Consider the following 25,134-nt stretch of genomic DNA (forward strand, 5'->3'; position numbering starts at 1 on the left):
GAGCTAAGGAAACCTGGAAACCTTTATGCACACATTTCAAGCCATATTTAGGAACCTCTTATCACTGCCTCCAGAGCACTAATCGTTTTTTATGATTTTAAATATATGTCTTTAGATCTGATTTGGTCTTGTTCCTTTAAATTGCATTGATACTGAGGCAAATATACTGACTTGAGTATACTTTTGCTTGGCTTGGATTGTTTTCCACTGAAAATCTGCAAGAACCTCTCATCTACAGATTCCTCTATCCCCTCATCCCATCCAAACACAAAGAGGTTGTCTATATTTTCCTTGCAGCTCATCAGACATGGAAAACTTCATCAGAATTGCTGCTTTCATGAATAACCCCCAAAGTGTGTTTGTTTTGAGCCTGCTGAAGAGTTTTCCTAAGAAGTGATGTTTTGCTCTGGGTTACAGCCAGATAAAGCTGTTGCAGTCTTAAAAAATAGACACTGCCACAGTAACTCTTCAGTGTAATTGTCTTGCAAAACATTCTGGGCTAAGTGACTATGGGATTTCAAGAGAGTTAATGTGCATTGTCAAGAGCTTGGAAGAGTTGGGACCTTCTGAAGAGCGTGCTGTGAGAAGCTGCACAGGCAACTGATGTGGTGAGGAAGGTGTTTTCCCAGCACACCCTTTTGCTAACCTGAGCTGATGAGAGGAAGTTCCTCGACAGCCCCGCCAAACCCGCAGAACTGATTGCTGCTGTTTGCAGAGCAGCATGTGTGCTTGGTAGGATCAAGAAACACAATTCTCCTTTCCAAGAAAGCAAGGACTCGCTCAGGAGTTTCCCTTTGATCGTTAAAAATTGACTGCTTGGAAGCAGCACATCTGAGCTGCCAAAACCTCGGCTGAAAAAAAGATAAGGATTCATTGGGAATATGGCAAGTATGTGTTTGTGGGTATTTTCCTTCTTGTTCTGTGATGAAGGAAAAAGAATCATTCATGATGGGAAATTTGTGCTTTGTAATCTCTTTTGGGGAGACTTTAAGGTGCCTTAAGCAATTAGGTGGGATCAAACTCAGATTTTGATTTAAACAAGACTCAGCACTATGTTCCCCTGTTTCTCTGGCAAAGATGCAGCTAGCCTAAGGAGTAGCCGGCACATTCTTCAATCCAGGTGTTAGGGCTCTTCTCATTTCAGCCTGCCAGGAAGGCAGGTCTGACATTCCAGGGTATTCCCACCCTATATATGGTGTCACATAATAACAGCATTGTCATGACTGGCATGATTACAGGCAATGTATTTGCTCTGCTGTTCAGTTCAGGAAAATATTGCCCCCCGTCTCCCCTCCAAAGGTGGGTGCTGGATTTTTCAGGGCAAAGTGAATTGGGAGAGCACAGAAAAAAGTGAGATTGGAAAAAAAGAAGTGGCTGTGACATCAGTATGGCCAAAAAACATGAGAAAGATAAACATGGAGGGAAACCAGAAGGAAAAGAAGGTGGCTGAAACAAGGAAGAAAAGTAGAAAAGTGAGCAAACACAGTAAATCTTAGGAAGAAGTGTATCCATTTTAAATATGCTGCAGCTAGGTAAACTACAAACTGTCTTTTGATGGGGAGATCGCTGGGAAAACTTACTTGGCCAGTATTATCCAGAAAGCCCTACTGCATAATAATGTCCTCTAACCTCAGTATCAACAACCACTTTGCTCTCTGCTGCTGCAATGCCCCTTCTTTGTTTCCAGCCCTCACCAGAGCTCTCAGGGCCCCAGGGGCATCCTCATGTGCCGTATCCCCTGCCCTCCCCAGGGAGTTTGGTAGCCCATGCTGGAGGTCAGCTCTGTTGCCTTGGCTCAGGCTTGGGCACCATGGTGGAGCTGTGAGAAGAGCTGTGTGTGAGAAAGAGCTGTGGGAAGCATTCATGGGACCCTCCCCCTGCTCTGCTTTGGGACCCCATGGAAGTGAACACACCCTCACCTTTGCTCCTTGTACCTGTGCCTAGTTTTGTACCTTGCTATTCTGATCCTGACCTTTTCTTGCTGGTGTCCTGCCTCAGTTGGTCAAACCTGTCTCATCGCTGGCGACTTGCCTGGGCTGCTGGCTGGCCCTGGGTGCCACCACCAGACTCGCTGCTCTTCTTGTTGGGGCTTTCTGCGTCTGTGACCCTTGTTGGTGAGGGGCAGCCCTGCCTGTCTTGCTGCCACCTCAGATCCCATCCCTCAACTCCACACTGGATGCTCCTGGTTCAAAATCTGTCTCTGAGAAACTTTGCTGTTCCGTCAAGGGAGATTTAGCGTTTCTAAGCGCGCTGAGCACTCAATAGCCCTGGGAAGCTGTCAGTGGCCTTGCAGAGCACCTGTTGATGCGGCTGCTTGCTGATGAAGGATGGTGAATTGCACAGCCAGTGAGGAAGGGAAGTACAGGTGATGTTTCTACCATCGGCACTAAAGGCAATCTCTACTGTTCCAATGAGCCTGGAGGCTCCTGACAACAACAGGAAGAGAAGATTTAGCAAAAATCGCAGACCTCATAGGCTGCACAGAGCTGGTTTTTTGTTTCTTGTTTTGACTAACAAATAAGGAAAACTGTGAACACTGTAGTAGATTTTGATTCCCATGACCTGAAACGACAGCCTGCCAGTGACTGAGCTGTTGTTTGCCTTTCACATTCAGGAAGCTGCTAGGTGGCAGCTAGCACGGGACACACAGAACCGCTCTGCAGTACTGCCTGAGGGCTAATTTGGGGAAGCTAAAACTACAAAAGAGAGCAGAAAATCTGCTGCTAGCAATCTTGCTCACCCAAGTGGGATGGGGAGCCGTCAGCCCTCCGGAAAGCAGCAACAGGCTCTTGGCGCTGAATACCTGTGTGATCCAACAAAGAGGCAAGAGGTCAGATGCCAGCATGCGAGGACAGAGAAGCATGATCACAAGGCATGCTGTGGCCCTGAACTGTCTTTCTGCACATGATTTCGAACCAAATAGAAAAGAAAGAATTTGAAAGCTGAAAGAGTTTGGCAAATGCAAAAGAGTTTAATGTTAGTATGTGCTGCACAGTGCAGCTATTCACCGGTGCACTGGAAAAAGGGGTGGTGGATACTGAGATGCAGCTCGTGCTCAGAGCCAGGAAACTGAAAACATGTGTCTCCTCTCGGGGTCAGTCCTTCATTCTCCAGACTTACACAAAATATCCCTCTAATTTTGCAACAGCTGATGTTATAGAAAAGACATTTATAAATGTGTTTAGAATATTAATTTGAGAACAATTCCAAGTTTAATAATTCTTGTTTCATTTTTTTTCTTAAAAATTCCACTATTGTCACACAATAACCAGTGTGATATCTGTTCTAACTATGTCCTGCTATGAACATGGTTAAAACTGAAAACCAGTGCATTACTACATGACTCAGTAGATGTGAATGGTGGGACTAGCTACAGGGAGGAATCAGAGGAGGGATTGTAATGTCTTTACCTGTACTGGGTCTTAAAATATTCCTGTTACTTGCAGAGATGGACGTGCCCCTGAATGCTTTGAAAATATTACATTGGTTAGTACATGTAACTTAAACACAAATTTAATATTCTCACAATACAAGTCTGCTAGTCATTATTAATTTAAGACATACCTGTGTTCTGTCCTCTTCCTTGTGCAGCCTGAACCTGTCCTAAGTAGACATCAAAATGGAAAAGTGTGATTTAGGCCATGTTTGATTCAGTGCTACTGCTACCCAGCTTTTTCACTCAGTCTTATTTTATAGCTGTCAGAGTTAATGGTTCATATAAAGACAGTTTTAATAATCTACTTTCTTAGATGTTAACTATGTATTTTGAGCCCACTTGAAGAAGGATTGCCTTGCTCTGTCTCTCATGTAGATTAGCCAACTTAACATCACCTTCAGTTATGACTATTACATGTACAGGTCTGCATTTAAAAGGTTTGTAGTTACTTCTATGATTTGCTTTCCCTTATGACTTTCCTTCTCTCACTAATACTGGTTATCTATGTTTATTTCTATTTTCAGTACCATCCAGTTGTACCAGTTGTGTGAGAGAGGTTAGAAAAGCACCCCAAACCCAAAATACTCCCTTTCCCCTGAACAGATACTACCCTTTCTGCAGAGAATGAGAAATACAAGCAAGCAGGCAGACTGTAAATAATGAGACGATGACAAAAATAATGTGGGAGAATTCATGTGTCTGAAATGTCTTCACCAGTGTCTACACAAAAGGCTTTTTTAAAGGTGATTGGGTTATTAAATTCCCATTGTTCAAAACTACTAAAGGCTCAAAGCATTTGCAGATGAAAACCATGTCTTTAATCTTGCCTCTCTTTTTCTTAATTATCCTTAAGAGGCTTGTGAACAAACTTATCCCTTAACAAGCCTTTATGCATTAGTTTTTTCAGAAAGATTAATTCCAAAGCCTGGTGAAGTCAATAGGAATGTTCTAGCTGGCTCCTGTGAACACTGGATAGAGGCCCATGAGATATTTTTATCCGTAAGATATCATAAATGGGACCATTTTGAACAGTTGTCTCAGAAAACAGGAATTGCTGCTCCTTGGGAACTTGATATTGCGAAATTAGGTAACAGCAAATAGTCTGTGTTCGGCCCAAACTTGAACCTTCACAGGCTGCTGAGAGCCTTTTGATGGGATTTCTAGGAGCTGTCCTGAGAGACCTTGTAAACTCCAGATGCCAAAGAGATCCTGTTTGAGGAAGTAACAGGCTCATCTGCCAGAACTGGCAATGCTTTTAAACTCTATCAGCTTGTAGCTCTGGCTCCAGATGGACCGCAGCTAGCCCAGGCTGTTTTCAGGCTGTGGAGGGACAAGTCTGTCTGTCCAGCAGAGTTGTATGGGGCTGTGTGTGACATGCCTTCCACACAGGAGGTCAGGATGTACCAAAGAGATGGAAGAAAATTAGCTCTGATCCTGAGAATTTGCCTTGTTTGCCACAACCATGCCCTTGTGTGAATATAACACTCTACAAGGTCAGTGGAAACAACGTACAGGAGGGTAAGGGAGAGATCAGCTTTGTTTCAGAAGTATATTATGCCACTTTTAAAATGAATTAACCCTACCCTCCACACCCATGTTAGCAACATGGATTTCTCTCTATGTTCCTATGTTCCTATGTGCTGGGCCTTGCCTTTCCCACTTGCTCTGCTTCCCCACAGTAAGCTGGTTTCTGTCATGTTTTGGCTGGCTGGAGCAAACATGGTGGTCTTAGAGGGGGAGAGGTTGGGATTGCACTTCTGTGGTCTTCAACTCTGAGATGCCATTGAGCCTGCAGCACGTGAATGTGTATTCGTTAAAGCAGAACTCTGTGCAAGCTGGAGATCGAGGCAGGACTAGAATTTTGTGACAAACTGGAGTTGGGCAGTCACTCTGTGAATCCATAGAACTGGGTCAGAAATGAGAGCAGTGGAGTAAGCAGCTCTTGGTTGGGAGCTGGTCCTGTAGCAAGCATGGAAGAGTGGAGGCAGTAAAGCATAGGGACAGTGGAGAGAAATGCAATTTGGAGTGGACCTTGCAAATGATGGGACCTCATTTGAGAAGGCAAGCAGCTACTCTGTGCACAAAGCATGCCTGTGTGACATGACTTTTGATTGCAACGTTCACAGCAGCAGTGATTTGTTCCCAGTCCTCAGCTAGGGACCAAGCAGCTGTGTGAGAAAGGATTGCTTGAAAAGCTGGGATGAGAGAGAGCAAGTGAGTCTGTGACCCTTGGGAGTCTGCTTGGTTAACTGCTGTTGGAAAGAGGCAGAAGCTGTCATTATACCACAGCATGACTGAACTTAAAGTTGCTCCCAGAGCAGGAGAGTTTGCATTCACTTTCAAAGCCCACTTCCATTGCTGCTTCCCCCTCAGGAGTGCATGATGCATTGGTGAAGTGATGCACTTGCTAGCAGGGCAGATAGGAATAAGCTGTCAAATGTCATGCTAGTCACATCAGTGGTATTTCCTTTAGCAGTTTTGCCACATCAAGCCTTTTAAGCAGGGGTCCTGTGGTGGAGCAGAGCCTCAGGTATTTTTCCTGTTTCTGTATCTTTGATAAACTGAAGATAGAGGGGAAAGAACCCTAGCAAGAGCTAGGATGGAGGAGTTTTGCCCTGCTCTAGTGCTATAATCTGCAAGTCTTGCTTTTCCTTTGCCACTGTGAACTTTTGCCAGTATCAGTGGATGGAAATGGAAATGCAGGAGCTTAAAGCAGTCACAGCTGTGCTTATTCTGACTGTGCTCTATTTCAAGGTTTTTTACTTTTGAAGTGGCTTTTGCAGACAAACTACCCAGTGCCCTGTGTGTCCCTGTGAGATGAGATGGACACGAAAACGTTTGATTCTGCTCGGTTAAGCCATACTCCAGTTGAGGCCAATGGCATCATCAGAAACCCAGGTCTGAACAATAGCAGTGAATCCCAAAGGCTTCTCAGGTAGAGAAAGCTGATAAACTGCTTTGTGTCTGGTCATCACTTCAAAACTCTAATTGTCATTTCTGGCTTGTTTGTTTGTTTGTTTTTTAAGGCAGTTCTTCTCCTTTAGAATCAAGAAGGGATCAGGCGAATTCAAGAAGCTGTATTATGAGTGCAGGCATGCTGGATGTGGTCCTAGAAATGAAGTCTGTGAAACCAGAAAATCAGAAGTAGGTCTCCACCATTCCTCCAGCTCACAGTAACATGTCCGTAAGTCTGACCACCTTAATCTTTTGGGTGGTAATTTTTGTTTAGAACTTAAAATTTTGAAGAGAGATGGATCCAAATTGCAATGAAGTGAGCGCTGCAAAACTTGGAAAAGGGAGTGCTTTGGGGTTGTGGTTTTTGTTGGTTTGGGGGGGAGGGTGTTTATTTTTTTTTTTAGTTTTAATTTTTTGACCAAAGGTTTGGTCTTATTCCCACTGATTTCAGTGTTGCCAGAACTCTACCCTCAACATGTATCTCTGACTGGGGAACCTCAAACAGGGTTTCCTAATTGCTAGTAAAAACAATAATGGCCTATTCTGTGCTCTACCATGTGCTTGGCTCTGAATTACTTGGCGGCAGAGACATCCACAGTTATGTATGTGAAAGCAAAGCTGAGCTCAAGGCACTCAGCAACAGCGACAGAGTATTAAACTTAATGGTGGTCCAGCTACCTTTTCATTCAAAAGTGATCATATCCCCATGCCCAGAAACTTGTAAACAGTTAAAAATATTCTCCTTTACTTGAGCGCACAGCCAACCAATTACACACTATGGGAAAACAACTCTAAATAGAGTCAAGGAATTATAGAATGGTCTGGGTTGGAAAAGGCAATAAAAGATCATGATCCAACTCCCCTGCCATGGGCAGGGACACCTCCCACTAGAGCAGGTTGCTCCAAGCTCTGTCCAGCCTGGCCCTGAACACTGCCAGGGATGGGGCAGCCACAGATTCTCTGGGCAAGAAGTTCAGTGTCTCACCACCCTCATAGTGAAGAATCTTTTACTAATAGCTAATCTGAATCTCCCTCTTTCAGTTTAAAGCGATTCACCCTTGTCCTATCCCTACATGCCCTTGTAAAAAGTCCCTCTCCACGTTTCTTGTAGGCCCCTTTAGGTACTAGAAGGCTAATATAAGATCTCCCCACAGCCTTCTCTTCTCCAGGCTGAACAACCCCAGCTCTCTCAGCCTGTCTTCCTGGTAGAGGTGTGCCAGCCCTCTGACCATCTTTGTTGCTCTCCTCTGGACTCGCTCCAGCAGATGCATGTCCTTACGTTGGGGGCCCCAGAGCTGAACTCAAGCTGGGGGCTAATGAGAGCAGAGTAGAGGGGCAGCATCATCTTCCTTGACCTGCTGGTCACATTCTTTTTGATGCAGCCCAGCATACATTTGGCTTTCTGAGCTGCAAGTACATGCTGCTGGATCATGTTGAGCTTCTTGTTAACCAATACCCCCAAGTCCTTCTCCTCAGGGCTGCTCTCAATCCATTTTTCACCTAGCTTGTATTTGTGCTTGGGGAATACTTGCATTGCAGGCTGTGAGTTGGAATGGGAGCGGGCTTCTGGATTGAGATGCAGAGCCCTGAGCAGCCACAACTCTGCTGTCAATAACACAAGTGGTGTGCCAGGAATAACATCACATTTATGCCAGGCTCAGAACCACAGCCTGAGGTTTTTGAAAGAGCACTGGTTTAACATAAGTCGGCATTTCAGAGCCCTTAGCTCTAAATTTAGATGGCTATGCAGCACTTTGCATGATTTATCTTACAACTCAATCAAGTCTCCCTTTGAGAGCATAAGAAGGAAGTAATAGGAAAACATGATTCAAACAGCACAAGGCTTGTCTCAAGTGTTGCAAACCATTTGTCAAGGCTGAAATGCAGATATTCACTAGAAAGACTTCCCCAGAGCTGTAGGCAATCAGCATCTCTGACATTCAGGCCAGGCATCTAGGCCAAGCATCTATTTTTCTGTTTAAATCCAGACTTGGATTCAGTCACTGAGTTTGCTGAAGCTGGAAAGGTTATTGACTCATTGCTGCCTTAGAATACGCTGTACTGCATGTCTTGTGGCATACTTACTTCACCATACTTACTTGATGCTGCAGCTACCACAGATGAGTATGCTGGGTGAACACTGCTAGAACCTAAAAATAAGAGATTTTAATTTTCAGCTATTTAAAAAAAAGCCCAATGTTAATGAATAAGAATAAATGGAGAAGGAAATATTAAGGAAAACCTGGTGTTCAAAAATCACATGAGAATTCTTTCACAGTGTTTTAATCTTTATAATCCAAAGGCTGTTACAAAAATATATTAAAACTTTCATTTATTGAAAGTTACCACAAAATTAATTCTAAAATGAGTTGACCTATTTGTTGAACTCTCAGTCCAGATGTGTGAATCAAAGAACTCTCTGTTGACCCCTATACCTGAAAATTATGACAGCATTTGAGGATGAAGAGCTTATAGGCTAATATATTTTATGTAAAGGTAAAGACTAGCCATAATTTTACTGCAGATGAACTCTCATCTCAGCAAATCTACACTTGCTTGTGTGTATGTGAGACACAGTAATTTTGTGTGTATCTCAAAGGCACAACTCCAGCCCATCTGGAAATATTTTTTATATCCACTCCTAATATTTCTACATTGAATTACTGAATTCATGATCCACTAAATCGTGGCATATTCAGCTGCATGTCTTGTCCTTTAAATTTTAGGGAAGCTGTAGGCCAGGAGGAAAGCAATGCAAACATGCCTGCTACTGACCTATATCTCTGACCCTATGCAGTCCCGGTCTAGTCTTCGCTGCAGCTGCAACTGTTGTGGTTCTGGTTGTTGCAAGTGTTGTGGTTGGCTTTGGCGTTGTGGTAGAAGGATCCATTGTAGTGGTTGTTGGTGTTGGGGTTGTGGTGGCCATTTGTGTAGCTGGTGTCGGCACGGGAGATGTTAGATATTCTTTGTGGACTGTGTCCCCTGTAAGAAAATCGATGGATGTGTGACATACATGAAAGCATCATTAACCATGCTCACTATTTAAGGCAACCCAGACACTGGTGTTCTTCTCAGATGTCTACTAGCATCCTCACCTGTAGAGCCATTAGTGCCTTTGTTGCTGTGTGGATATGTAGCACAAGTGCCTGTGTGACACAGTATTACAACACTCTTCGGAGGGTGCTGACAACAGCCTGTTGCAGCCTTAGTGATTTCCCTACACTTTTTTCTTTGGCCAGGAACACCAATCGACCTGACAGATGTCTCAGAGCTATGAAATGGTTCATCCAGCCAGTTGCAGTTTCTGTTTTGCCATGATCTTTTCTCAGCATAATTAAGCAGTTAAAAGTCCATATTAGTCCATATAAATAGAAATCTGCTGGCATCTGGCAATAAGAGATGGCCATTCTGACTCATAGACCAGAATAAAATATGCATTGCCCACCACAGAACTGAAATGCTTTTGGCAGAAACACAATTTTTAGGTAAGGGTGATTCAGGGAGCGGGTCAGATCCAGAGCAGGGAGTGTTAGGGCTGTGGGTGAGGACAGTGGGGAAGCACACCACCTGGGAGATGCCAGTTTTGTCTAACTTTGACTCATCTCACAGTTGCTACTACTTTTAAAATGTATCATCTGTTGTGAGAACAGAGACAATCCTAGTTGCAAAATCTGCATCCTAAATGTTCTTATATGAACTGTTAAAATGCTTACAGTTCTTTCAAGTCATCATCTCAAAAAAGATCCTTCACCATTATCTTCTCCATCTGTTCACCTCAGTCTTATTCCTCTCCTCCCTCTCGCCCATAGCAGTGGGGATGGCCTGACACACTGTGTACACTGAAAGGCAATAGTGTGCTGCCTGAACTGCTGCACACCACAAGCTTGTGTTTTATTGCTGGATGTTCTCCTTTTGCAAAGCATCGTCATGAAATTCTCTGGTGGATTAATTGCCACCTAATGCTAGGCAGTGAAGAACTCAGATCTCAGACAGTTTTAATGGGATAATGCTGAAAGGGACCTCAGAAGAAAAACAAAACAACTCAGCTGAAAAAATCAGTATGAATGACTCTCGTTGGGCTGAGCAATGCCCTGCTCCACACTGCTGCTCTAAAAGAAAGAAGACAGAGGGCACAGTTAGTCTTCCCTGCGATCTGGTGCTGCTGAAGCAAGGAGCAAGCAACAGGGCTTTATACCCCAGGCTGCAAGGAGCAAAGAAGATAGGAGCTAACAGCATTAGCAGAAAATCCAAGGAAGCAGCACAGTAAGAGCAGAGAAAAGATGTTTTGGTGCTTTTTGGCTGGGTTTCTGGTGGAACCTTTAACACAAGAGAAGGGCTTAACAGAGTTAGCTGTTCCCAGTGCTTCTGTGGGCAGGGTGCCCATCTCCCTCACAGTATCTTCAAAGGGTTTGCAGAAATGATGTTGCTTTGGTACTTGTTGGCTGGGTGTCTGGTAGAGCCTTTAACACAAGAGAAGGGCTTTCCAGGGCTAGCTGTTCCCAGTGCTCCTGTGGGCAGGGTGCCCATCTCCATCACAGCATCTTCACAGAGCATGTGGCCTGCATAGGAAATTGCTGAGAGCCTTATTGCAGGCTTCTGAAGTTCACAACACCCAAGGCACAGGCAGAAATTAAACTGCAAGAGTGCCCTCTCTTCTCTGAATTGGTACATGCCTTCCAAGCACCACTGCAGGTGCTCATACAATGGCACTGGTTTGGTCTGAAAGAGGCTGCAGAGAGGAGGTTGAATGAGGGAGGTAAAGCTGTATGTATTACCAGCGTCAAACTGCTTCCCATAAGCATCTGAAGGCAGTTTAAACTGGGACAGATACTGTAAAAAAGCACCAAGATCCCCAACACATACCTTGTTCTGATGATTTTTCTGATGTGTTAGTGGTATCTGCACTCTTCATAGCTTTAAGGTCTTGCTCTGGCTTTTTAGGCTCTGAAACAAAATGAAGTATGTTAGGAAAGGCAGCTCTGACAGAAAATGCTTTTTGCTCTCGTATTTAGAGATTATCAGTCCCCATGGAAGGCATCCTGTTACCTGGCACAAGGTATGTTAGTCAGTCCAACCACAGCTTTCTCACAAAGAAAGAAAAAGTGGTGGCTGGGTGCCTCTAGAGGGTAGCCAACCCCTATTTCTGGTGCTTAATTTAGGCATTTTTATTGCCCAAAACTTCCTGCCAATATCAATAGAATTTCTGAGGCGAGCAATAAATACAGGTTTTTACCAGTAATAAACCAGTACTCATGGGAATAATGCATCATGTTGTTGATTTTTCTTCTGAGTAGCAGCGTGTCCTCAGAATCAGGGTCACAGTATATGTAGGGCATTTGGGGAACACAAGTTATCATGCAGTATTTCAGTCACTAATTCACGTTCCAATCTAGTTCTTTCTTGCTTGACACTGTCACATCATCATGCGGCCAAATCCCGAATGCCACAGACTGACTCAGAAGGAAAAGGGAGATTTCTTGTCCTTTTTTCTTCTTCTAAGACCCAAAGTCATCAAAGTACTTGGAAAATTTATTGCAGTTCATTTACTGCTACCCTGCAAAAGAATCTGCCTCTGCTTTTATGTCTGACTGAGTACTGGAGGATTTTGATCTTTTTTTTTTTTTTTCTCTTCTGTAGTTATTGTGGCAGCTTTGACCTATTAAAGAAATTAGCCCAGAGATAATGGTTTCCTAAAAATTTGTGTTATTTTTTAAAGCGGCATTTTTTTATTGTTTCTACCAGCTGTGAATAGTTACAATTTTGTGAAGGTTTCTTCTTGCTGTGCCCAGCATTTGGGAAGCACTGTAACCACTAGTAGCATTTAAAGAAATCTCAGGCACTCTGAATCTCTGGTGCCCCTGGGATGAGGACCTAAACTGCATCTCTGACAGCTGATGAGGTCTTTTTGCTAATCTGGCAGCAAGTGAGAGTAATCCTCAAAGGACTGCCTTTGTGTCCTACTGATAATTGGTTTGAGTATCCAAGTGAACAATGTGGTCTCTGTAATTTAGATCAGAAGAAAATGGTAGCTTTTTTAAAATGGTAAAAGAAGTAGGAAATCCTCTATCACAAAATGGCACTAGCACCAGAGATCTTTACCTTAAGAAAAAGCTGTTTCTAACAGCTGAGATGACTGGGCTTAGGTGTCAGGGCTAAGGAGTGCTGACAGGAACAAGCAGGGCTTGGGAAGAGGGATTGTGACCATCAGATTTCTTTACTACCTATGGCACAGGGCTGGGAAAAGCAAGGCAATGGCAAGCACTAGATTTCATGTAACAGTGATTATTTGTGCCTTTGATCATTCTGGGTTTTCTCTGCTTGAATGCACAGTCTCTGTTGCTAGGATCCTAACATTTTCATTCACTCTGATTCAAGAACAAAGTGAAGGGAAGCTGCTTGAGTCTTTGGTTTGCTGGAGGAGCATGTTCTTGATATTTTTTTTTTGAATGACTGAGCTGTGACTTGATGATACTCCCTGTGTCTGTGCTGATTCTCACATAGTGTGGGTTTAGCACTGGTGGAAGAAATGATTGCTTTCAGCCTGCTGACCTCAGCTCTGGCTGTGATTGTCCCTGGTCTAGTCTGAGATGTTTGGGCTGATACTTAAATTGTTTGGGTATATTTAGGAATGATGAGATGTGGTTTTAGTAAATGTTTCATAGAAAAAGCCAAGATTTCTAAGGTATTGCCTCCCTTCTAGCGGTGCATAATATTTGGATCAGTGATTTCTGTGTACAAAATCAAGATATAATCAAATTTGTACCTACTGATGGCAAAGGTATTGCTAACTAAGGGCATGGCTTTGAGTGACGCATAGTCAGTCTGAACAACTACAGCTTTCAGATTTGCCTTTGTGTAAATAAAAACCTAAAGATGAGGAAAAAGCTCTCTACTTTGCTTCCAAGGACCAAACAATAATGTACAGGAGAAGGACTCTAAGTAACCTCTGTGTGGCCTTGAATGGATGCACCCACTGACAGGCATGTGAGTTCATGGAGAAGATAAGGCACGTTTTGTTACACCACAGCTTACTGGATAAGCTCAGGGAGGCTCAGGCTCAGCAATCAGCCAAACAGCTGTGTTAGGGAAGTGTGTAGCAATGCAAGACATTAATTTTGTTTTCATTCACACACCCATGGGAATAGTCTGAACTTCAAACAGTTGTTACAGGGGGCACAAACAATTGTCATTTCAGTGACGGAGTCACTTCATGTGCTCTTGAATATCAGCTACCACCTGGTGTGAGACTTGATCAAAGACCTCTGAAAACAACTGAATTATTTAAACTGAGTCTTACAGTGTAGGATGCTGACTAAAATGGTTATACAGACTAGTTGCTTATTGTACCATCCTTAGCTAAAGCTGCTGTGCATTGCCATCTGTGTCATTAGTATTATATAATCATTTTTTATTATTATACTCTCAGCACTGTATATCAAGAGATAACATTATTAACATCAGAGAAAGTCAACACGTATAACCTCAGATGCTTTCAAGTAATCAGTACAACATCATACTCACTAACAGATTTAAAGCAAGGGGAAAAATACTTGGAAACAGAAGTCTCTGAAATACAGTGTGACCAAAAAATAGAAATTGTCTGGGATAATTTCCATGTGCTTAACATAAAAAAATACCATGACGGATTTGGATGAGATGCTAACGGATGCATGATCTTCTTACTCTGAACAGTTATATCATTGCGTTACACAACTGAGAAGCTGCAACAGATAGTTGTGAATGGATGTAAGGGCACGATAGTCACAATTACTTGCCTGATTTAACAGCTGTGCTTTTTGAAGAGGAATATTCAAGAGTTGATGGATATGTCACACCTTTTCTTGGCTTGCCCTCTTAAAAAAAAACAACCAACAATTAGAAAGCATCACAAAATATTCTAAGTTTTCTTGCAATAAAATTCTCATCTAACATATATGCTCAGAATCAGGCTCCACTTCTTTACTGCTCAACTCATTTTTCTTTCTGATGGCAGAATCTCGAAACCATGTCACTAAAAATGCAAGTGCCTAAACCATAGAATCATAGAATCATAGAATAGTTAGGGTTGCAAGGACCTTAAGATCATCTAGTTCCAACCCCCCTGCCATGGGCAGGGACACCTCACACTAAATCAGGCCACCCAAGGCCTCATCCAACCTGGCCTTGAACACCGCCAAGGATGGAGCATTCACAACCTCCCTGGGCAACCCATTCCAGTGCCTCACCACCCTCACAGTAAAGAATTTCTTCCTTATATCTAATCTAAACTTCCCCTGTTTAAGTTTGAACCTGTTACCCCTTGTCCTGTCACTACAGTCCCTGATGAATAGTCCCTCCCCAGCATCCTTGTAGGCCCCCTTCAGATACTGGAAGGCTGCTATGAGGTCTCCACGCAGCCTTCTCTTCTCCAGGCTGAACAGCCCCAACTTTCTCAGCCTGTCTTCATACGGGAGGTGCTCCAGTAAATCCAGCATCATAAAAAAAAAAGGTTAGAAAGCATGAAAACAGTCTTGGAAAGGATTTGAAGAGGTCAGTCAGTTTATTCCTTTGCTCTCAAATGGTGTTAAGCATAAGAGGGCCATTCCTGAAGGGCATCTGTTAACCTGTACTTAAGCCCATGGCTTCCCTAGGCAACCTTTTCCAGAGCCCAACTATACAATTGACTTTAGAAAGCACGTTTGATGTGGGATTCATTTCATCATGCACACAGCGTTCTTCTCTGACTTGACTTTTGCAAGATGCCATTTCTGGCAATAGTCTTCAGCAGTAATAACAGTAAGAGAAGGCTGTGCTTGTGTGTGGGAACATATGGCACCTATATTTATATCTAAAATGAGGGTCCTGTCTTAAAACAATGAGGCACGTTTCCCAGTTAAACTTTAAACCACAAATCTTTTTAGTGCTGCAGCAGATGCCATCTCTATTGGTACATGTAGACATGCAATTTCATCTTTTGGGGCAGTTTTTATATTCCCACATATAACTGATGAAAAGCGTGGCAGTATAGGGAAGACAGTCGTGGACTCTAGGAATTGGTGGATGTAGGATTTCCAGACTGTGGTGATTGTATCTACAAGATGCTGTGCTGCGTCATGCGTCTGGACCACCTCAGATGAGACCTACCTCCATCTCCTGCAAAACCTGAGTTGTGACGGTGATGCTAGGTTTGCTTTCCTTTATTCCCTTGGTTACATGGTGGATTCTTTGGGAAGATGTATATAGCAGAGGCAATGATGTAAAGAGCTGTTCCATTTCTCATTTGCAGTGGTATAAAATGAGAGCAGCTCCACTGAAGTCAACACAGATTTACCAAAGACCAGAGCAAGCCAGTTAGCATGGAAGGACAAGCTGGAAAGAGCTTCCTTCTTGCTGTTAGGCCTCTCTCACAAGCTGGCTTAAGCTAAGGGCAGCAGGTTTTCACATCCACTTTTCCTGAAGCTAAAACTGGGATCAGGAGCCAAGCAGGACTAGGAAGCTCTTCTGCCAGTTTGGTAGAAACATAGAAAAGGTATAGGATTGCAGATGATTTCTAAATGCATTTCTTTATCCCCAACAGAGGCAGAGTTGTCAGGTATGAGTGGTTGGTACCTGGATGCAGCACTAGCATAATAATCTGATCTTTATTTAAAGTATTTCTGTGGTAATCTGATTTTTAATGCAAATCTGAAGCCCACTGCTGTGCGAATAAGCTAACTAGTGTGGGGAGGCTGGCTGCTCCTGGACTCCTGGGTTTTTGATCAACAGCAGCTTGCGTTCCATCTGTGACCACAAGGTAGGTCTGAGGCCTGGCCTGAATGTGGCCCTGCTCTCTGGGGCAATGGTAATATGTCCTTTTCACTGTCTGGAAGAAGTTACATCTAGGTTGGAGTTTGCTGAATGTACTTAAAAATGGATTTACATATGGGCTGAAAACCTCAGCTTCTGGCCATTGAAGTACAAGCAATGGGGTGGTGGCTGCTGACCCTCTCGCGCTTATTTGTGACTAGCACACTCAGACTTCTAGGACTCTATTTTCCTAAACCACTAGCTGCAAAACTCCCACTAAAGTGAATGGAGTCATTCAACTGAGCACCAAAGCATTTTAGTGCTTGAAAGTGAATACCAGGGCATTTGCATACCTCCTGGTGTGCCGGCTGCTTTAATCCCAGAGGACAGACCTCCTTCCCCACTGCCCCTAAATCATGCCACTTCTTCACCCAAGGATTCCTCTTCTGTGTTCTTTTGTGTGGATGCTCATTCACAGTTTAAACATCACAAACTCTTGGAGATGATATTCTAAGTAGGAATAAACTCTTGGCACATTACCAGGGTTCAGTATCATACGCAGGTTTGGCCTCTTAAAAAGGAATTTGGCTGGAGAATAGGGAACTCAGTTCAAGCTCTGAAGCTGTCCTGAAAATAATGCCTTAGGTGACTGTCGTGGTTTAAGCCAGTCGGCAAGTCAGCCACGCAGTTTCTACTCCCCCCGCCCCCTCCCGGAGGGACAGGGAGGAGAATCGAAAGAATGTAACTCCCACAGGTTGAGATAAGAACAGTCCAGTAACTAAGGTATAACACAAATAACTACTGCTGCCACCAATAATAATAATGATAAGGGAAATAACAAGGGAAGAGAATACAATACTACCTGCTGAAAACGAGTCCTACTGAGCAGAGCATGCCCTTCTGGGTAACTGCCCCCAGTTTATATACTGGGCATGACATGCTGTGGTATGGAATACCTCTTTGGCTAGTTTGGGTCAGGTGTCCTGTCCCTGCTTCCTCCCGGCTTCCCCTCCTCCCTGGCAGAGCATGAGACTCACAAAGTCCTTGGTCAGGGTAAACATTCTGACCAGCAACTGAAAACATCGGCTTTATCAGTATTATTCCCAGGCCAAAAGTCAAAAACATAGCGCTGCACCAGCTACTAAGAAGGAGAAAAAGTGATTGCTGCTGGTGAACCCAGGACAGGTGACTTTGTGTTTTTACTGGGGAATGCTTTAAGCAACTCTGTCTTTTTATGACTAATAATTGTAAAATTGTAAAAAAACCCCCAAACAACCCAAACCCCACTCATCTCTTTTTGTGAGTGAGATCTATCTGCATTCAGCCTCAGGCTGCTGAGGTGAATGACACAGCCTTCCTGGCATTGCAGTCTTTTAAATTTTCCACTAAAATTCTAGAATCTCTACATTTTCAGTAGGTATAGTGAGAGTATTCTTCCTATTTCCATATGAAATATGATATTATATATGTTATGTGATGTATTATGTTGCATTTCTGCTTGAGCTAGTTTATAAACCAGGTAGTTCCACTGATATCAGTGAGAGCACTCAGCATGTGTAAAATTAAACACATGAGGAACAAACCCCATCATGCCTACACATACCCAAATTTCTTATCACCTCCTCTTACATGTGCTTGTAACTTTCTCTTGTATCTTCTTATACAGTGTCACATTAATTAATAATAAAGATTTGTTACTATAAATCAAAAATTCCTACAGTTTTATGGGATAACAACTGAGCAGCCGCTGAGGTAAAAATGCTCATTTCCCATTTATGCACCGGAATTACAATGTGCTGTTTGTCAGGGAAAAACCAGCAACAAGTACAAGTAGCAATTCAGCTATTCCAGGAAATTCCTACTTATCCAAAATAGATCCTCCTCATAATGTGGTGTACCCATAGAAGAATGCTGTAAAAAATGCATCTAAATATATTAATGCAGACTTCAGATGACAGTCCTTTTTGGTCAGTTTCTGAAGCTTCCTTTGCTGTCCACACCTTTTCACATGAAAAGAACATTACTTTTAGTGACTGTACAGTCACTCGAAGTGTTTTTCCAGGAATGATGTAGTTAACTAATATCAATTGGTCATATCTGTCCTACACCTAAGTGTAGACCAACAAGAACTGAGACCCTGCATGGATGCAACAGGAAGTTAGATTTAGAAATTGCATGTAAAATAATGTAAATGAGACCCTCCTTTCACACAGGTAGAATGAGTGCAGGTAGGTTGAAGATAATATAAAGCTGGTGCAAAAAAAATCTGTGAATTTTGTCAGTGAATGCAAGTAAGCTGCTGTATATAATATGGGGGGCAAGAAATGAATGAGCATTAAATTGAGATGGATTTCCCTGCACTGATATCAAAACTGTTTGGCTAACAGAGATGGGGAGAATTCACAATATACTTGGGATGCATCAATCAAATTAATTAATACAGGGTTTGCATAAACACAGTATGGCTTATATATATAACTTATATATAACTTGAGGTGGGTTGACAAAAGTCAAAAGTCACTTTAGAAGGTGGGAAATCAGGTGCAGGCAGAGGATGCTTCCAATAGCCAAAAAGCCCTTTAGTTCCCTTAGCTGCAGTACTTACCAGGGTGGAGAGGAGCGCAAATAGGAAGTCCTCCCTGTCAGCACCAAGGCTCTGATTTTACACATCAGCAGCAGGAATGAAGATGTCTTCAGACTGCCTGTCACCCCTGCAGTGGGCTCAGACCTACACTGGGCTGAACCAAGCACCCCGCTGGCAGGGTATATATCTCTCTGCAGGCTATATAGGAAGGCCATAATAAAAACTGTGTCAAATGTGTTACTGATGCTAAAGCTAGGTGGGGTGGGCCTCTGGTGACTAAACAGGTCTCTAAAGAAGGCTGCTGCCCACTCTGCCTGCTGTTGCCTTGCTGGTTGGGCAGTGGGGAGCAGCTGGGGAGGGCAGGCAGCTCTGGTGCTCCACCATGGTACCTGACACGAGGAAGGACTCCCTCCAGCGTGGCAAGGACAGGGATCGGACCCCATTGGAGAAGCTCCCTCGGTAACCAGAGTGGCCAGCGACTTTCTGGACAAGGATCTTCCCGCCTGCATTGTCGATTATACCACTGCAACGGGAAAACATGGTGTCTGAATGCAGAAATTCCCCCCAAGAAAACTTAGACACCGTTCAACAACACAAGAGGTATGAAGTATTCGCTTTTACCTTTAAACCAGGGGCTGTAGTGGAGCTGTGACACTACGACTAAGTCTGCTGCTAAGGAATATCTGTGCTTCTATGCTCTGTGCTTCTTCCACACAGAGAAGAGCAGTTTGTTACGAAGTGCTGTCAGAATGTGTTTGCTATTCTCACTGATGTACTGGTCCTGTGTTTAAGGTTGACCTAGTTGCACACTAGAACAAGCTACTGCCTTTGTTAAAATTCCTGCAAGCTTGATTGAATGACTGGAGATACAAGGAGAGGTACTCAGAGGAGTTTTGGGGCCAACCACGTGACGACAGAAAAACAAATCTGAGGCAAACCTCCCACTCGCTTGATTTTTTCTTTTGTAAAAAAAATTAGCATTTTCTTTGAGTTCCCCTACGTGTTACCTGCAGTAAACTCAGCCTGGTTCTGACCTCAGCCTGGAGTAAACTGAACACAATATTGCTGGAAGCTGTGGAAAACCTGACAGGCTTCATGCGTGAGGCACATTAAATGGTGTTTGACATATGACATAAAATGCATTTCATACAGTAAACCTTCGGTGCATACAACCTGCCGTGGCATCATTAGTAGAGCAGGCAAACCAGGAAGTGACTGTGGCACGAAAGGGGCAGTAGGACTGGAAGGAAAATAAGTAATGGGCAGCAAACAATGGTGAAGAATATGTTAGAGCTGTAGCTTTCTCTGATGATTACAAGAAGCTGCTGGTAATATAACTGTAAGGAAAGGAAATTTACCGTCTGCAGAAATGCAGCATATATGTTAAACCCACCCAAACCCAGCTGGCAAAGAAGGAAACTGGAAACCCTCACTGCAAAAACACAAACAGCCAGCATTTGAGCTACGGGAGAAATTGCAGTCGCTATCAGTATTTTGTGTATTTCCCCTTTGGGACAAGCTCTGCATGTAGAGACAAACAATTTCTATTACGCACTAGTATCTGAAGGAAGAATCTGGTTTGAAAACCAGTCACAAACCAGTCACCTACCAGTCACCCCCTAGCAAGGGGCTGAGCGAGCAGAGGGGACACCAGGAGACGGCAGCCCTATGCACACAGGCACATCAGCCTGCGCACTGCACAGCGCAGAGGTGAGGTACAAATTCCCAAAGTATTCAGCTGTGAACCCAGCTATTTCACAGAACTGGAAGCACTGCAGTAGCTCAAATAACGCTGTATGAAGCCAAGTTGTCAATCAGGCTTTACAAATTCTTACTGCATTTTCAGCTGAATGCATCCTGCCCCTGCATCCTGCCTACAGTTATGGCGTGTTTTGATGGTGAAGTTATTCTCCATTAAAATTTTATGCACATTTTTGCATGGATAATCAAACTCAGCAAAATTTGCACCATAAAATTCATATTATAAATTTGCTTCAGTGACTTTTCTGTAGCAGGACAGCTCTTGAAGTCAAGGACAATTAAATTCAAATCTGGAGAATCAAAACCAATTCCAGAAGTACAAGAGTTGTATGTATTAATCCCTGGTGATTTGCCTATATTTTCTGAAGCTTTATTAGTAGCAGCAGCTCTATCCTATCTTCTGCTTGAATAATAACAGTAGAATAGCAATTTGCTATGCATGAATGAGAGATCTGCAGCTCTCAAGATACTTCTCCAAAGGTTGAGAAGCATGTTCAAACATGACTGATTTGAACAGGGATAAAGGATTGTACAGGGTTGACAGCACTTTTTAAGATTGGATCCCTTGCATCACACATGGTCTTTCTCACAGGTTTTCTACTAGAAGAGCAGTCTGCAATCAAACCTACAAGGCAGTAGGAACTTTAAAGGGTTTGAAAAGCTGAGAACTCCCTACACTGAAATGACAGGTTTTTCTGAGCCCCTTGCTCATTTACATGCACTCACCTGTGAATTGCAGCATTGCACACGCTTGAAAAGGAAGCATAAATGTCTGTGCCATAAACACGGTATTTTACATCTTGACACCCAGGAGGGCATTTTGCAATGAATTCTGGATTGATTATCTTCCCCGCCTTGACATCACAATCGATCTGGGGCACATCTGTGAGTACAAAATCTTCATAAAGTCAGACTGATTGTTTCCATAGCTGAGAGATCTTGTCGTGAAACAATGAGTAACTGAGTGTCAGGGATGCCCTCCTCTTGTACTTTTGTATCAGTGGTTTTGGGTTACAAGACATGTCTACGTGTTCTGCATCTCTAAAATAACACGTAATTCCCCTGTACTGAGGGATGTGGCTGTAACTAAGGATGGAATAAAGCAGCCTCAGGGTATTTCTAACCTTCAGTATTCGCTTCTTTGAAGGAAATATCCTTTATGACACTTTGCTGGAAAGAGAAAGAAATGTAGTCACCCAGGCCATGGTTCACGTGTGGGAAGGGGGGTTTAGGGAAAGGGGTGGCTCTGAGTGAGGACAGGGAAGGACCGAGCACACAAGAGGCAGGATGCTTCCCAAACCTCCCGTTGTGCTCACATAGCTCTGTTCCATCTGTAATGCCAGGCTACAGCCACAGCCCATTATCTTGTCTTGATTTTTAAAAAAGTTTGATGGGTACAATTTACTTCGAACAAGGAGTTAAAGCATGATTTCACAACCTCACAGCGGGCTGGTTTGTCAACTAGATGAGTAAAATAATCTGTGGACAGAGATGCTTTTACAGTGATGCTTTTACAGCATTAGAGTTGAAAGTTATACATCCTAGTGCACAGGAGACACACCGTTTGCCTCATGCTAATTAGCTACATATGCTTTGTGTTACAGCAGATCCATTTCACATATTTATGTCTCTCTGTGCTTGCTTAGATCCTTGAGTGGTCCCTAATGACCTATGAAGACACATTTTAGTAGTGAAGTACACAATTTTCCCTTTACGCACATTCAACAGCACACACTTTACTAGGTAGCTTGATTTCAGTAAAAGAACCTGTTAGGTAACGTATGCTTCCACTGGCTCTGCAGACAATATTGAACAGTTACCCCAATATAACTAACCTCACCTTGCACTTTTTTGTTATGCGTCAGCCATGCCCCCTGCAAAGCAGTCAAGAATTCTACAGGGACCACTTACATAGCTTAGCCTTTTTCATCTTCCTTGTGGCTTCCTTAGCCGCATATGTGCAGGTGAGAAACACACCTAAAACAAAGAAAACATAGTACAAGTGATGGAAACTCCTTGTAATCAGTGTGATAGAGATGACAGTGAAACAATATGCTCTGAACATAAAGCAACTGGGAAGCTACAGAAAGATCCTTCTTAACAGCCTGGTAGGGAGGTTAACTTGTAATCGTATGTTGTGGTGTTCCATTCACTGGTGGTAGCAGGTATAGGCAGCATTACAGGCTGCAGGAGGGTCTAGTGTGGCGTGTCCCAATATCCTGTCCCAGAAAAGGCACTAATTTTCTTTGGTAAGTAGAATTATGATTTTAAAAGTGAAAGAGACATAAACTGTTATGTTAAAACATACAACACAATATATGGATGCATCTTACATTGTTAGGTTTACTTGCTAAGTACACAACAAAGGAAAACTCTTCACTCTTCATTCTCTGTACTTATTTTGCACTATATTATGGGTAATTACTAACTTCATTACAAATATCCTGACTTTCCTATTCACCTTTCCCTTCTCTGAGCTTTCAAAAGGTAATTGAAACTCTCTATGATGTGTTGGCTGATCCTCTCATCATTTAATCTTACTAGAATATGCAATAACAGTCTTCTTTCTTTGTTTTATGTTCTTCTCCCTCTAGACTTGCTGCAGAGGGTTTGCAGACTTAATCATTCCCAGAACCTGCTCAAAAGAAAGATCAGTCTCAGAGTGTCTGAAGTGACAGTGTAGAGATGCAGTATTGGGGCCTTTTGTCACTGGTGCAGTTGAGTAACCAAGGCAAAATTGTAGTTAGGAAAAAAGGAGCAAATCAGTGAAAAATAAAGTGCAAAGTCCTAGCTACATGCAATGTTAGGGCATAATTTAATGTGGAGGACATAATTTGATCTCTTAGTAAAGACAGAAAAACTACACAGGTAGCTAAGAATTTGCACTAAGAATAGCTATCCTGTTAGACTTGAGGATCCAAGCTAAAGGGGATATTGCCTGGGAATATTACAATTAAAGTCATACAGCAGTGTTAGGCTGTGTGGTGGCTGAATCTCCATCAAAGGGAGACATGTAAGTAATATACACTAAGAAATCATGCTTGATCAACCAGAGTGTTCATGTAAGATGAATTGCAAATTCTGGAGTCTCTACATGTTCCCAAAAAGCAAGATCCTGTCTGACTGCCAAGGTAAAGAAAACAGGAGACATTTATAGCCTTTTTCCTTTGGCATCTTCTTGTTCAGGGAAACAGCAAGACCACATTAAAATTGGAAAGGGATATTCCCATGTAAAAAAAACCCCAAACCAGATGACTTTTATTTGGAGGGAATCTTTACATTACAGACATTTTTCAGGGCCCGTTGTGCCATCTGATATGGACTGCATGTAGCTGGTCACGTACTTAGAAATCTTTTCAAGTAATTAATATTGTTTCTATGTCAAAGTCAAGAAATTTGGGTGGCCTATTTCTGAGAAGTTGTGCCAAGGCTTACTCCACCTGCTATGAGAGAGAGCTTCATCAGCCATGGAGTCTGAAGGGAAGAGAAGAAGCCAGCGGACACTGATCAGCCAGGGTAGAAACACACAAACCCACGAACTACTAATTATAGCACATCAACTGTACTTACCAAAGAAGACTGCAATGACTGTGGTCTTCATGGTGAGTAAAACAAAATCTGGATGTGTCACTAAGGAGCTCTGAAAAGGAAAAGAAAACATCAGGCTGCGTTTAGAGGTATTGGAGATGATGCTGGAAAGGTAGGTGAAGACGAACTGTGCATTCTTCTCCAACCTTTCACAGTCCTCACACGCTGTATCCTCTTCTCAAGCTTTGTAGAGCAGCTGATGTCCCCAGAGAAGATGGTGTTTGGACTGTGGCAAAAAACCAGTCCCTCTCATGGACTAATTTTTCACTTCTGTCCAAGATTTGCCTTTTGCCTCAGGATACCAAGATTTCATTCCACATGCTACTGTATGGCTATATGTGACTTGAGATGGGTTGACAAGTTCATTTGCTACTCTTCTAAGACATAATCACAGAATTGTATTGTCTGTACATCAAACTGCATCATGTAATCTCATAAAGATGTGGCAAACATATGTCCATTCATTCCTGAAGGACGTTGCATGAAGTAATAGTGCCATAGTTTGTGAGCCAAGTTCCTGGTTTCTTCGCTGAGGATGTGTGTGCATGCACACATAAGCACCTGAGATTAAGAGGACACTGTCATAACATCTGGACAATGTTTTAGCCCAGATGCTTTTCTCCTCACTTATATGTCTCAACCTATCACCACATCAGAGGTATCAAAAAATTGTCCCCCTGCAATGGGTTCTCACTTCAGGTCAACCCCAGAAAGAGAAAAGGCAGAATAAGGGTAGCAAGTCATCTGCAGAAACATCATGCACCGCTAAAAAATATACTCACACTGACTTAGGCTTCCGAAAAGGCATCTTGATATGAGCATGGGTGAATAAATTCATCATCAGTATCTTTATTTAAAGCCAAAGAGAGCTGCGAGAGTTTGTCCTGACAGTGTTTGGCTCAGTGCTGAGGTATTGTCACTTCCAGTTTCTTTAGCGTAGGAAAGGTCTGAGACAGCAAAGGGCCAATGGGTGCGTTGTGCAGAAAGTCCAATACTACTTAAATTGTCGTGCCTCATGAAATGTAAACCCACCTGTAGCATCAGT

The 25,134-nt window shown here is 42.9% G+C and overlaps 1 protein-coding gene across 1 annotated transcript in view; it reads right to left on the bottom strand.

Annotated features, from left to right (window-relative positions):
* VIT (vitrin) overlaps nucleotides 1-24,102 on the bottom strand; it is a gene marked incomplete at both ends in the record, with an annotated part of 35,149 nt that extends 11,047 nt beyond the window's left edge. Inside the window, 11 exons of the mRNA XM_080615500.1 lie at nucleotides 2,741-2,803; nucleotides 3,411-3,467; nucleotides 3,565-3,603; nucleotides 8,491-8,541; nucleotides 9,167-9,373; nucleotides 11,255-11,335; nucleotides 14,167-14,244; nucleotides 19,130-19,263; nucleotides 21,228-21,384; nucleotides 22,413-22,478; nucleotides 24,072-24,102. Coding sequence (XP_080471626.1) covers nucleotides 2,741-2,803; nucleotides 3,411-3,467; nucleotides 3,565-3,603; nucleotides 8,491-8,541; nucleotides 9,167-9,373; nucleotides 11,255-11,335; nucleotides 14,167-14,244; nucleotides 19,130-19,263; nucleotides 21,228-21,384; nucleotides 22,413-22,478; nucleotides 24,072-24,102 — 964 coding nt within the window. The remainder of the gene's footprint in view (nucleotides 1-2,740; nucleotides 2,804-3,410; nucleotides 3,468-3,564; nucleotides 3,604-8,490; nucleotides 8,542-9,166; nucleotides 9,374-11,254; nucleotides 11,336-14,166; nucleotides 14,245-19,129; nucleotides 19,264-21,227; nucleotides 21,385-22,412; nucleotides 22,479-24,071) is intronic.
* Between the last annotated feature and the right edge of the window lie 1,032 nt (nucleotides 24,103-25,134).

Source organism: Psittacula echo (genome assembly GCF_963264785.1).
Source record: "Psittacula echo genome assembly, chromosome: 4".
In the NCBI taxonomy this organism is placed as follows: domain Eukaryota; kingdom Metazoa; phylum Chordata; class Aves; order Psittaciformes; family Psittacidae; genus Psittacula; species Psittacula echo.